This window comes from Podarcis gaigeae (assembly GCF_964106915.1).
Source record: "Podarcis gaigeae genome assembly, chromosome: 3".
NCBI lineage: Eukaryota > Metazoa > Chordata > Lepidosauria > Squamata > Lacertidae > Podarcis > Podarcis gaigeae.
Window position 1 is genome coordinate 50,174,377 of NC_139680.1, and position 14,236 is coordinate 50,188,612.

The window sequence follows — 14,236 nt, forward strand, 5'->3', positions numbered from 1 at the left end:
TTGAAATGCTTTCCATCCAGGCCTTCTGTTGCTATTCTGAAAGAGCATTGCCTATACTCCCTTATGCTGTACAATGGGACAGCCCCAGCTCTCTTTCCGGGCCTATGGCTGAGAGAAACAGTAATAATTAACAAACATGCCAGTGTGGGTGGGAGAATACTTTACTACTGAAGTCCAACTGGAAGCAAAAGCCTGCAGCTTGAAAAAGCTTGGTGCAAATGAATCCAGCGTATCATCATGTTGGGTTTTCAATGTATAGGAAACCCTGGGCTGGGTTAAACTACGTAGGTGTGCTAGCAGGTGCCAGAACACAGTGGGACTTTGCCCCCTTCCCCTGCACCCCCACCCCAAATCAGGGCTGGACAACCCCCAGAACAGCATGCAGGAGGTTGAATGGGGTCGTTCTTTCAGGCAAACTGAAATGCTTGTGCTGACAGAACTGACAAAGTGCAAATGTGTATCTAAGCTCCAATTAAGCCCTGTTGTAAGGTACACATGAGAATTGCCACGGGGGGGGGGGGGGAATCCATCAAACAGCTACATGCACACAGCCCGGGGCAGAAATAAAGCTAAGAATTCCAAACCCCCGGTAATGTCTCATAGGGTCTTTTTAATCAAAGAAGAGACTAATTAACTCCACGGGAAAAAATAGCGCAGTGCTGTCAAATGCTCAGAGCTACAATAGTGTCATTACATTTCCAATTACTGCAATTGTAAGGTGTACCTTGAAACTATAACAAGGCAAAATGTTTTCCTATCACCTGATTGTGTGCCAGTCCACACGGGTGCGAGGCTGGGCTTCTGAAGAAATCTCAAGTTCATGCACACACACCCCACGCCCCCCAAATAAGTTGTTGGTGGCATCCATCTGTCTCAGGAGACAATGGAGTGCGTCTCTGGGGCCAGGCCCATGTAGAGCTTTCCTGACACCCAGGGTGGGAGTCTTGTTAGAACAAAGTTAAAACTCAAACAAAAAAGCAGTCGGTCCATGCTGGGGTCCGCTGGCTGGCTTAGCCCTCTGAGGCCCAGGGCAAGTGTACCTAACTGCCCGTCGCCTTCTGCATGAGCCTGCCTGGGGGTGAAGTCAAACCATTGGAGAATCAGTGCCTGCTGTGGTTGCAAAGACTGGAAACTCATAACTGCTCTGCCCCCCAAATTGCTTTTGCAGCATTAGCAGCACTGAAGGTGCTGCACTGGGGCGCAAGCCTGCGCAGTGTATTGAGGTCCTGGACTGCCCAGACAACAATACCGCCCCCCCTAGCCTGGCTTATGTGGTCCAAAGGAAAGCCGAGCGATACATGTGGCACCAGCTTGGCTGCAGGAGTTGTCAGGAGGTGGTATTCAAGGTGCCATCCAACTGTCTTAGGAGCTCTACTCCGGATTTGTGAGCCGTTTACCCCTTAGGACTTTTCATTTCCTGAAGGTGTCCCACAAGGGATTTTTCCTCGGGGGTTACTTCTAAAGCCTTTTTCACGAGCGAGTATAGCCACAAGACAGTGAAGGTTTGGGATCAGTTTTCCTTCTCCTAGATGGGCTACCTTACCAGGCTGATGAGCCCCATCTGGCCCTCTTTCCCTCCACACAGGATGTGCAGAAACTGCCTTCTGGACCATTGGACCCCCTGTCAGAACGCAACGTTTTAATCACACCTGCTCCTAAATCTCCAATCTAGTAAGAGCTACAGTGAAATCCAAAAATATGTTAGGGGGGGGTAGAAAGAAGCCTCACGGTTGCTTTACTTGTGACGTTTTTCTTAAAAAGACAACAGCGACAGAGTCCAGATTTCTACCACTTTATTCCATGTTGGTTGCAGGGTGGCACTTTTTGACTGCCAAGTATCAGTGTCTTCAACCTTGTGTCCCAACAATAAGCACTAATTATTCCAGTTCGCACACACACATCTCACATCCAGGATGGCCCAGATTTCAGTGATATTCATATAAACTCCAAACACAAGCAGTGGGAAGCCAGTCCCACTTACTCCCTCGTGTCATTAGCATTTGAATCCAAGGATAGAACTACATGTCATGTGCAGCTTCATTATTCTCTCTTTCTTTTCACACAATTCAGCCACTCAGGATGCCCTCTGAAGTGGAATTCTGGAGTGAAGAACAGCATCAACCCTCCCTGCCCCCCCCCTTGAGGAAAACCGCCTTGACTCCCACAATGGAAAAGGTAAATAACACAAGCAGCATTTTTAATGGGGAGCAGGGAGAAAAGGGGAAAGGGGAAATTCCCCTTCAAATTGCACCGAAAGGCTGAATTACATATATATCTGTAAAAACAGTGCAATACCTCATAACATACTTCTGCTCTAAATATATTTGAAGCCACATGAAACCATGGGGTAGGGGAGTGGAGGATGAGAGAAGCTGATGAGCTTCACACTTTTATGTTTAGTCCGATAGTGGTTTCAAGGAAAAAAAACAAGAGGTGCACTAAGCTCTACCTTAATATAAGACCCTGAAAATCAGAGGTCCTAGTTTGCTTATACCTTGTTAAAATGACAGAAAAATCGGTGCCTCATTTGCTACAAAATACTATCAACTTCAGAAATCTTCATAAAATATCTGTGTAAAAAACCCCAATACTTCCCATAAATATACATGAACTTGTTTAGGCTATAAGCCAGAGCTTTCCAAACTTTTCATGTTGCTGACATACTTTTTAGACATGCACAGTTTCGCAACATGGTAATTCACTTTTACTAGCAAACCGGTGGGCTGCCCGCTCCCTTTCCAGCCCTGGGAGGAATGCGGGGAGCGTCTGTGCGACACAACTATACACTGCAGCTGACACACTAACTTGTCACAACACACAGTTTGGAAACCTCTGCTGTAAGCCCGTATAAGTTCTAGGCCAAGCAATTCAGACGGTTGTATGCAACACAGTTCTAAGGTGACTGTTCTACTCCTGCAAGGATTTCTCCCTGTGCAGCAGAATGTTGTCCCCGTCATCCTCTAGCACATCCCTTAGATAGGTTCCAGGAGTTCCCCCAACCGTCTGGAGCAGATTTAGGAACTGCATGTGGGGAAAGGGTAAAACCCACAGTGCTAGGGCTAATCCCTGCACTAGGGCAACTAATTTATTGCCTAGCACTCATTATCTCCATTCATTTTTTCTTTACTCTGACTACCCCATAGCAATATATACAAAAATAGCAAAAATACCTCTGTAGTACCAAGAAATATATTTATACTATGTACTTTTAAATATACAGCCACTTTTTTTAGAAACACTGGGTTTGGTGGTGAGCAAAGCAATGAACCCTGTTTAGCATTAATGCCTCAGCTAGCGCAATTTCCACCATTACTACTCTCAAACAACCCCGATTCATGTAAATACAATTCTCTGAAGTACAGCATTCTAGGGCTTGGAACCCCATCCATAGCAGTAATTGAGACATAAGGTTTCTGCCATAGCGAAATTCCACAAAGATTACATAATTCAGATGATCAGTAGTTTTGACATATATGTTGCCAACAGCATAGTATTTCAAAGTGTATAAACTATGTCAATGAGCTAAGCAGCATTTCAAAAAATGATTTGGTATGAGGGGGTCATACCTAAGACATATGAGAACTGAAAGTTGCAAAGTATCATAATCAGTTAAGGCAGTAGATCTAATTTCATTTTCTGACAACATCTTTCTTTAAAAAAAAATAAACACACTGGTGACAAGCAATAATGTTACTAAATAATAGCAAAGGTTGTGAACCTGTAAAGTCATCATACGTGGAAATTAAAACTGGATTGCTATCAATCCAATGTGACGGACAGGAATGTGTTCCAAAGCTACCCATCAGAAAGCAAATGACTCAAAAGCACAAGTGCAGATGGAGCTGGAAATGCATCTGTTTCTAGCAGGAAGATCATACAGTGTTACGCCAACGTTTTCAATTAATGGACCCATCCGAGTGTTGCATGTTGTTTTCTTTGTTACCTCACAGCACAAGCCAAAACCAGAATGAATTGCTTTCAGATCAGTATATAAATATTCATTCTAGTCTGCATTCTGCAGGTTCAGTTGCATTTGTCTTGTATGTTCACAAAATTGGCATTTGACTGGATCCGCTTGGCTAGAAAACAAAGGAGAGTGTTTAAAATCCCACATCTCAACATAAAATATTCACATGCGAGATCCAAGCCAGCAGACACTACCAAACAATTCCCACAAGCAAGATCCTTCTAAGCAGGGCTGGCCTAAGACATTTCGGCACCTGAGGCAAACCACAAAATGGCGCCCCACTCCCCCACAGGGAAGAAGGGATGAGTGAAGATCTAGAACATGGGAGGAATAAAGATCTGCATTGGGATCTGCTTTGACTCTGAGGTCATGGAGTTAAGTAAAGTGGTACCTTGAGTTACATACGCTTTGGGTTACATACGCTTCAGGTTACAGACTCTGCTAACCCAGAAAAAGTGCTTCAGGTTAAGAACTTTGCTTCAGGATGAGAACAGAAATTGTGCTCCGGTGGTACGGCAGCAACAGGAGGCCCCATTAGCTAAAGTGGTGCTTCAGGTTAAGAACAGTTTCAGGTTAAGAACAGACCTCCGGAACGAATTAAGTACTTAACCCGAGGTACCACTGTACAACAGTACTGGGGTGCATTTATGCAACAGGTTTTCAAAATACACCTTCTACATGCTGATCAGTCGACTGGATCTGATTTTGGGAAACAAGTTAACCCAACTAGACAAGATTCCAGTCTGGTGACATTTATGAAAATTAGGTCACTGTGCCCAAAAATGTCTCAATGAATATGACTCAATGAAAAGGCTACAGCTAATTTTGTTAGTGTGTAGTCAACCTAGCCAAAGCTACCTACTATGGCCTCAGATGGCATATCCCCTGGTGCAACCATGACCTGCAGGCATTAAGCCCCTGAACCATACCATCCGCTGCCTTATAAAAAACAAGAGGGGCTTGCTTCATTATCAGCCATTGGCTACTACCATCTGGCCAGCCACTGGAGTCCCAGGGTGGGATTCAACTAAGTTGTTGCCTGCATGGAAGGATGTCTGCTTGTGCAACAGGACTCTAACCCCCACCCCGCAAACCCATGCATGCCCCCCTAAATCTGCTCTGAAGAATGGGAGAAATGCAGAATAGGTTTATTGTATTTTAGTGTTTTGTTGGAAGCCGCCCAGAGTGACTGGGGGGACTCAGCCAGATGGGCGGGGTATAAATAATAAATTATTATTATTATTATTATTATTATTATTATTATTATTATTATTGGGGTATGCACGTGGGAAGAAGAAAGCTGAACAATCTCAGTGCACCATGGACCGCATTCTGTGCACACACTTAGTGTTCTGCTGAGTTCCACCCCAGTGCTTTGGCTCAGAGGGGTCGATGCAAACTCTCACTGCTCACACCAGCCTTCTGTCAAGAAAGAATGGCATCCAGGTCCTAAGCAGCTTGCTTGGTTCAATGCACCTCCACTTCCACCCACACTCCTTCACTTGTGTCTTGGTTGGTTTTCTAAGTCACCCAGGGGCACACCAGGGTGCCAGAAGGACAGAGACACTGGTTTGTTTTCAACTAAGTCTTACTCAAAAGTAGATCCATTGAAATTAATGGACTTGAGTTAGTCATTAATGTTAATTTCAACAAGTCTACTCAAAACAATAGTTGGCTACAACTTCAGGTCCTAATTATTCACATCTGGCTGGAATGGCTGCACTGCACAACTTGCAAACAATCTTTTCATCACCACCCACCACCGATTCCTTTTTTAAAAAATTAATTAATGAACTGATTTTACTTACGCAGAAACAGGATACGTTTTTTCTGCTTCGAGTGAAGGAAGCTGCTGAGGTAGAAAACAACTGGCAAAAAGAGAATGAATGACGAAACTGCAATCACTGGCACTGTATCGCTGCAGGGGACAGAGCAGTTGAAAGTCATGCTCCAAAGCCTTCGCGTAATATTCATCTAGAAAGAAGGAAACTCCAGGTCTTAAGTCATCAGGGAGAATCATCCGTATTTGTGTGGACGCAGCCACGAGCGGCAGCATGTGCTCTGCCTCATCCCAAACCCTTCCAGCGGGGCTGATCGGAGGCTAGGAATGCTCTATTGCAGTTATTCACAAACCACATTGAGTTTGAAAGGCAATAAAACCTTAAATTTTTACGTTTTAAAACATTAGAGAAAGGACAGTGGGTAATATGAAGGAGCAGGGGGCACACAACATGAAATGAAGGGAAGGAAAACTTACTGCATCTTCCACATCAATGCACAAATGGGCCTGCTCTTCAGATTCACCTTTCTTCTCACTCTCCTGCATCGCGTTGTACATGGCATTTAACTTTTCATACGTAACATTGCACTTCTTGCAAACTTCTGTGTAGTTACCTGGTGGTGCATTGTCCTCCTGCCGCTATAGATTCAACCAGGAAATTAAGTGTTACAAAAGATGGATATGGAATCCAGCAGATTCTTAAGCATCACACAAATCGGAAAAAAATAAATGAAAACTGGCTCAAGTTTTCAGATAAAGGCTTCCCAGACTGCACCAAAACCAATCTTTCTCTGCCATATCCATTCATAAAACTAGAAGGGAGATATGAAAATAAAGCTTTAGCTGTCTGGGTGGGTTTGTTTAACTCTTTAATTTGGCGATCCAGCAAGGCCAACCAGATCCCATTAATATCAAAGGCAAGGATCTGTGAAAGCCAAATCCTTCCAATATTGTTTTATTCATTAAGTGAATGTATGTTTTGTGATAGCTACTGTATATAAGCTGCCTGGGCGGCTCACAAAACAAAAACATTTGTCATATGATGGTGTCCAAAGAGAAAATGATGAGTCAGCTTAAATGAGGGAAGCAGCTAAGTTAAGACAAAGCTAGGCAGAAAAGGCAGACGAAGGAGACATGTTGTACTTCAAAATGCACTAAGTAGAGGCTTATTTGCAGGGCTCTGGGTGAACTTCATTTGTATGTTTTCAAGCTGTCAGTTTATCCATTTTTGTCCAACTTGTGCTATTCTTTTCATTTACCACCCGCTGACAACGCTCATTATTCAATAGCTACTGACTATTCCAACATAAATGCAAAGCAGTTAGGCTAATGACTGTACATCAACAATAGGTGGCTTGTTTTGGTATCGCAGAACCCATCACAACAGCACATTTTAACATTTGATACTTGGATCATCAATAAAAAAAGAAGAGACAGGCATGCACTGGAAACACTCTACATTTTCCATCAGTAAGAATGTGATTGTAGACAAAGAATAGCTACCAGGATCTTATAAACACACACAATCTTGAGCAGGCAACCAACATTATGAAGGTATGGGGCACTAAGCACACTTATCTGGCATGCTTTCTAAAGAAAGCAAAGGGAACTTATTTCAAACAAGAGTTTAGCAGTAAGATGTAGCTGTCAGTTGAAATAATGACATGTGCTTGAAATTTTAATTTGGAGCTTTGCTAATCACTGCAATCCTAAAACGGCCATACTCCAGGTATACATTCTTTCAGGCCAAATGTCTAAAGCACTATGCTCTGCACACCTAAAGAGATTTTGGGTAAGCCATTCTCCAACACCTCTCCTCCACAAGGTGCATGGCAAAACACTTTTGAAATGGAACAGCCTTTGTAAAGCACTGTTGCATGACTTGGAGGTCAGCTCTTCAAAGGGTACAAAAAAAAGGACCACATGGAAAATACAGGGAGATGATTGGATAATGGCATTGTGTTGATGCCCCATGAGTGGAGGAACCATGGCAATTCCACATTAATTGCCTAGAATGCTATCCAATGTTAGCCATACTCAAAACAGACCTACTGAAATCAATGGACTTAAGTTAGCCAATTTCAATGGGTCTGTTCTTGAGTATGACTAGTGTTGAACAACACCTAATGAAAGCCAATAAAACCATTCTAGTCTTGTGGCCTTAATTTTACTATCACGTAAACAACTCCATTGCTATCAATTACGCTATTTTTTTGTGCTGATTTAAATTAAAGCTTAGGGTGGAAAACCAATATAAAACCCTAAACCTGGGTGCACAATTGCACTGAACTTAAGCTGGATCATTTTCTAGAAGACAGCCATTGCAACATCCCAATAATACCAGATTAGAAAGATTTCACGACTCATTTGCAGACATGTTAAAACCCAACTTTCAAAAATGCATTCAGTTAAATGTATTCAGCTATGGCTAAACTCATACTATAACAAAACAACAGAAAACCCATATAGTTAAATCAAGAGGTGACAAGGCCCAGAATAAGGAAAGAAAGTGATTTACTATATGCAGAGATTACACGACTCTTCCTATATAATTACCAACTATTGTGAGACCAAAACAGCGCCATAATTGCATATGAAATGGAGGTGAACATTAATTAGAATGCATTTTGTTCTCCCAGTTGTGAACACCTGCGTTTTATAGATAATTGTTCTACCTGCCTAAACTGCATAAGAGTTTGAGAATTACATTCGCCGCATTTTGCTCGGGGAAAAAAAGCCCACCAAAAACATTTTCACTACACAATTAGAGGGCTCAACTGTACCCTTACATAAACAGGTACTGATACCTGGAGGTTGTGTTCAAAGCATGCCAATGATTCATTGAATAAGGCCAGGAACATCTCTGTACTATTCGATAAGCCTTCACTGTTGTTCTTTAAACAACCTGTGAAAGAAGACAAATGTCAATATATCCCAGCAACTGCTTCCAGAAGGTTGTTTTTGGCTAAGGGATATTCATATTTGAGATCTTGCTCATTTCTGCTTTTCTTTTCTTATCCATACATTTTATTTTCATACCGATGCTCAAATTCACTGGTTGTCAAAGGATGTTCTCGGATGCGGATGATTTAGGAACACCCAGTCATCACTGTTCTGCTTTAAGTTACAAGAGGAATAGCATGTCTGCTTTCAGATTTCTAATACCATTGCCTAGCAGGTGGTCCTCCCTTTCCCTAGCCCAAAATGTTGGACTGGGGACAATTTGGAGTGGGACCATTATATGGATAGGGAGTTACTCTCCCTTCATTGTGTATTATTAAGGACTTGGTTACTCCCAGGACAAGTAGCTTGAAAATAAGGAATCAGGTAAATATGCACAACACAGATATTCAGCAATAAAGTAGACAGAGTACATACTTGCACAGTTTGCTTTTTGCCAGGTGTCATTAAAAAACTTATCCAGGACCACAACTATCTGCAGTCTATCCGACATCAAGAGACTTTTGGCACAAGGGTTACTCTTGGTAGCATTCTGAAAGGGACAGAGAGAGATTGTTATATATTCATATATTCATATACATATATATCATTCAGACCATGGTATCTTAATAAGCAACTCCTCCAAAGTGTACACAGAGGAAATAATAGAAGATGACTCAAAAAAGCAAGCCAACCTGCCTCTTGCAGGCAAGGAGAAATACTCCATAATTTAATTATGGGACAAGAAAAACAGGAAGCAAAAGAAAGGAAGAAACAAGAACAGCTTACCCCAACTTGGTGCTCTCCAGATGTTCTGGATCACAATTCCCACCATTCTTGACCACTGGGCTGGGACTGATGGGATTTATAGTCCAAAACATCTGTAGAGTACTGGGATGGGGGAGACTGAACTAGAATGCTGTTTTGACTATAAGCTGCCCAAATCAGTCTTAAGTATATTCTAAGGAGAACTCTCGAATCTGCCTTATACCAACCCAGATCTGTCTAGCCCTATATTGCCTTTGCTGGCACCACCTCCCCAATGTCTCAGGCAAAGATTTCCACCAAACCTGTTGCTTGAGATTCTTTCAACTACGAACTGAACCTGGGATCTTCTAAACCCAGTACCTATGCTCCACCACTGAGAGACAGGGCCTCCACGAAGGCCCTACAATCAGTGCACAAGTGGAAAAAGGAAAACTTAAACCACTGACTTTAGCTTACATTACAATCCAGAAACCAGCAAAGTTGGAGTGCTAGGCTTAGACTGATTTAATCTTGTTAGTTTTGGTCCATTACATCTACTTGGCAGCAGTTTAAAAAGTTTGAGGACCTCAGATTAAGGGTCTGTCCGTATCAGCTCATATTTGTGATCTGTCACTCAAAGCAATTCCATTTTCCATCTTTGGTTGTTCTTGCTTAATATTCTTAATCATGCTGTTCATTTGCCATTTTGTTGTTGTTTGTATGGGTACTTTTATTTTATATGTTAATTATTATGTTTTATATGGATTTGCTTTGTAAGTGACATTGAGGGAACTTGCCGAAAGGCAGCGCATAAGTTAATTTTATTTACAACATTCCAGGTTCAAATTGCTCAGAGTGGAAAAGTTGCAAAGATTCTTTCAGATGGCTAAACCTGAAATTTCCATAGGCTGAGTTTTCTTGATCAGGGCAATAATCAAAAGGGTGAACCCCCTACTACCATCTGCATTAGCTAGACAACATTCTCCCGCAATGTTCTGCCTGGACACTGTTATAATAAGCACCTAAGAACCAGAGAGAACACCTTTTCAATGACTGCTTCAGTGTCCTCCCCAAGAAAACTCATGATGCACTTACTGTAATTTAGATGGCAAATGAAAACATTTTTATTTTTTCAGGGTGGTCACCCAAGCTGAATACAGTTCATCAACCATAAACTGTGGCCTGCCAGGTACTTCACATTCTGGTCTGGCAGTACAAGGCAGCACCAAAAACAAATGAGTGACTGAATCCTTGGTGGGACATAATAAAGAGAAGTTATTTCTCTTTAAGCAGCTAAATGAGCTTTTATTGCTATTCTGAAGGAACTTTTGCTATTAATTTTTTTTTATTTTATTGTTCTTTTTCACTGCAAATTTTAATTTCTTTTTACAAAAACATTAGAAGAGCCTGCTGGATCAGGCCAATGACCCATCTGGTCCAGCATCCTGTTCTCACAGCAGCCAACCAGATGCTCATGGGAGGCCGCAAAGTAGGACCTGAGCTACAGTGGTACCTCAGGTTACATACGCTTCAGGTTACAGACTCCACTAACCCAGAAATAGTGCTTCAGGTTAAGAACTTTGTTTCAGGATGAAAACAGAAATCGTGCTCCGGCGGCACGGCAGCAGCAGGAGGCCCCATTAGCTAAAGTGGTGCTTCAGGTTAAGAACAGTTTCAGGTTAAGAACGGACCTCCGGAACGAATTAAGTACTTAACCCGAGGTACCACTGTACTCTCCACACTGGTGATTCCCAGCAACTGGAATTTGGAGGTATGCTGCCTCCAGCAGTTGAGGGAAAACACAACTAGCATGGCTAGTTGTAACTGATATTCTTATCCCCCATCAGTGTGTCTAATCCTCTTTTAAAACCATACAAACTTAAAGCCAAAGTACAGTGCTACCTCTGGTTACGAACTTAATTTGTTCTGGAGGTCCGTTCTTAACCTGAAACTGTTTTTAACCTGAGGTACCACTTTAGGTTACCACTAATGGGGCCTCCTGCTGCCGCCGTGCCACCACCGTGCAATTTCTGTTCTCATCCTGAGGTAAAGTTCTTAACCCGAGGTACTACTTCCGGGTTAGCGGAGTCTGTAACCCGAGGTGTTTGTAACATGAGGTACCACTGTATCAACATACAGTGGTACCTTGGTCCTCAAACTTAGTCCATTCTGGGAGTCCATTCGACTCCTGAAACCATTCAAAAACCAAGCGCGGCTTCTGATTGGCTGGAGAAACTTTCTGTGCTGAATCTGAAGCAGTGGGGGACGTTCGGCTTCCAAAAAACACTTGCAAACCGGAACACTTACTTCCGGGTTTGTGGCATTCGGAAGCCAAGCCATTCGAGTACAAAGGTACCACTGTACATAAATACTTTATGATGTTAACTTGTTAGCTGCGCTAGGAATTCTTATAGTGGGTGAATGATGTATATATTTAGTAAATAAAACAAAAGCAAACATCCTGCAGAGGTAAAGTCCTCCAAGAATTACACTTTTTCTTACTGTAAGGTATATGTAAGATGTGGCCTTACAGTCAGCTGTGATCCAATCTTGCCTCATCCACAAATCAAGAGGAAGAACCTATATTTACTTCGACCAGGAAGAGCTGCCCTTCCACTTTGAAAGAGGTCATACACTCTAAGGCAGTGTTTCCCAACCTTGTGCCTCCAGATGTTTTTGGCCTACAACTCCCATCATCCCTGACCACTGGTCTTGCTAGCTAGGGATGATGGGAGTTGTAGGCCAAAAACATCTGGAGGCACAAGGTTGGGAAACACTGCTCTAAGGCACATATCCAACAGCAGAAGTTGCAGAATGCACACACAAGTACTCAATCCCAAATCAATATTTTCCATGTGTTATTCTCCCCAGTGAAGTGATTTTTCCCACATGTGACTGACTGAAATTCAATGACAGAATTAGTCAGACCTAAACTTCTTTTCCAGCTGTCACAGGCCACTTCTTGTTTCCTTTCAAGTGCCTGCTGAGCCAAAGTAGTGACTGGTCTCTTCACAGACAATATATAGAAGAGGCTAACAAAGCTACAAACATTTTCCAGATACAGACAAGTTTTCAGTAGATTGTTCTTGACTCTTATTTCAGATCCTGCATAACTTGTGTCCCACCAAACTGAATATAGCTTAATGGTCATCTATGATGCCCCACCAAGGATTCAATCGCTCTCTTGTTTTTGTGCTTGCCTGGGGCTACTAAAACAGAGAATGTGACGCATTCAACAGGCCACAATATATGGTTGAGGAGCAGTAGTTAGCTTGGGTGGGACACAAGTGGTACAGGCCTGCCTCAGATGTTCTGTGAAAAAGGAAAACTGCAAACCCATAGCTTGCTCATGTGTGCCTTAATTTTGTGTTTGTATTCAGTCTGCCTTGCCCAGCTAGTTGTCAAATCCAGCTAGTCCACTAGGCTGCAACTGGTATACCTTTTAACTCCATCAGGCACCATGTATCAGCAGGAGCAAAAATGAGTGTAAGGATATAGGTAAACATATCACTTTGCAACCCAGAGACCTTCCCTCCTCCACTTTTAACCTTTCAAGGTAGGAAAAGAACAAGCTGCTACTGTTCTCCTCTCTTCATAGTTCCCTGTAAAAAGCAGGCCTCTGGTTTCATCCCACAAGCAACCAGGGAGGAGGCCCCAGCCAAGCCTTCAATCTTAAATCAACTTGTATGGGCCACCGAATTCAGTTAAAACTTAATCCAGAAAGACATGCGTAGGATCCCACTGCCAGAATATTTCCCCACTGTTACCGTTTGGGAGAACTTTCATTCTGGGCACTACAGTATGGGTTGCTGGTTTTTGGTTTGGCCAAAGACAAATGTTTCCAATACGCCTACAACTTCACAGAAAGCAACAGGAACTCCTTGTTGCAACCCATCAGAAACACTCTTTCCCAGAGGTGAAACCACGTTTGTCGTAACAGCAAAAGCAAAAAAGCTAACCCGTTTTTAATGCAAAAGCTCCCATGGGCTCTTTTTGAGACGCCACAGAGGATTTTTAGTTGGTTTATCAGAAGCGCAAGACACACTAGAAGACCCTAGAAGCTCCGTCCCCGCGCCCCCCTGCCCCAGCCCTGCCCCGTCTTTCTGCAGCAGGCGCTCGCGAAAGGCACGCGAAGGAAAACGCACCCCGACGACCCGGGCGATGTTCTCGTAGTTCTCCGTGGCGTCCCGGAACTTGCGGTAGCAGTTCTGGCAGAGCCTTACAGGCCGGGCGCTCCGCGCAAGGCAGCCCGTCAGCATGGCGCTGCTGTTGGCGAAGGCAGCCAAGAGCTCCCGGCACTCCGGCTCCAGCTGCGCGTCCAGCAGGTCCCCCGCGAGCCCCGAGCCCAGCGACGCCAGGTCCCCCGCCTCCAGCAGCTCCCAGGACAGAGGGCGGCGCCGGCCTCCCCAGGCACTTTCCTCCCAGCCGCTCCCTGCGGAGCACAGGCCCAGCAGAGCGCCGGGAAGCAGCAGCAAAAGCGCGGCCGGGCCCATCGCCGCCACCCGCGCCGCGCCCGGGGAGAAGCGGGAGGAAGAAGGGAAGCCGCCCTCGAGTCCTGCCTGGCGAACGCCGCCGCTTGCAGAAGCGAAACCAGGTCACGTGCAACAGGGAAGTGAGCGCGCGCAGGGCTGGCGGGGGGGTGGGGAGAGGAAGCGCTGTCAACATTCGGGAAAGAGGCCCGGCGCGCCGTCTCATTGGGTGCCGGGCATTCGACGCGTCATAAGGTAGGAGCGTCGGCCGTGAGAAGGGGCGGGGCCGAAGGGCGCAGCGGGTGCAGCGAGAATGCGCTGGCAGATCCGGAG

General features: G+C 44.1%; 1 protein-coding gene across 1 annotated transcript; it reads right to left on the reverse strand.

Annotated features, from left to right (window-relative positions):
- Window positions 1-1,776: 1,776 nt before the first annotated feature.
- On the reverse strand, window positions 1,777-14,134 carry OSTM1 (osteoclastogenesis associated transmembrane protein 1). The gene is made up of 6 exons (XM_083731468.1): window positions 13,580-14,134; window positions 9,126-9,240; window positions 8,555-8,652; window positions 6,225-6,386; window positions 5,776-5,941; window positions 1,777-4,079 (listed from the first exon to the last, which is right to left on the reverse strand). The coding sequence occupies exons 1-6, from the start codon at window positions 13,925-13,927 to the stop codon at window positions 4,024-4,026; spliced, it is 945 nt and encodes a 314-aa protein (XP_083587594.1). The 5' UTR covers window positions 13,928-14,134; the 3' UTR covers window positions 1,777-4,023.
- Window positions 14,135-14,236: the final 102 nt, after the last annotated feature.

Excerpts from the sequence above, each read along its gene's own strand:
- OSTM1 (XM_083731468.1), bottom strand. The coding sequence starts at position 13,927 with ATGGGCCCGGCCGCGCTTTTGCTGCTGCTTCCCGGCGCTCTGCTGGGC. Across the intron at positions 9,241-13,579 it reads ACATCGCCCGGGTCGTCGGG|AATGCTACCAAGAGTAACCC; the intron begins GTGCGTTTTCCT and ends TGTCCCTTTCAG. Across the intron at positions 4,080-5,775 it reads AAAACGTATCCTGTTTCTGC|CCAAGCGGATCCAGTCAAAT; the intron begins GTAAGTAAAATC and ends TTTGTTTTCTAG.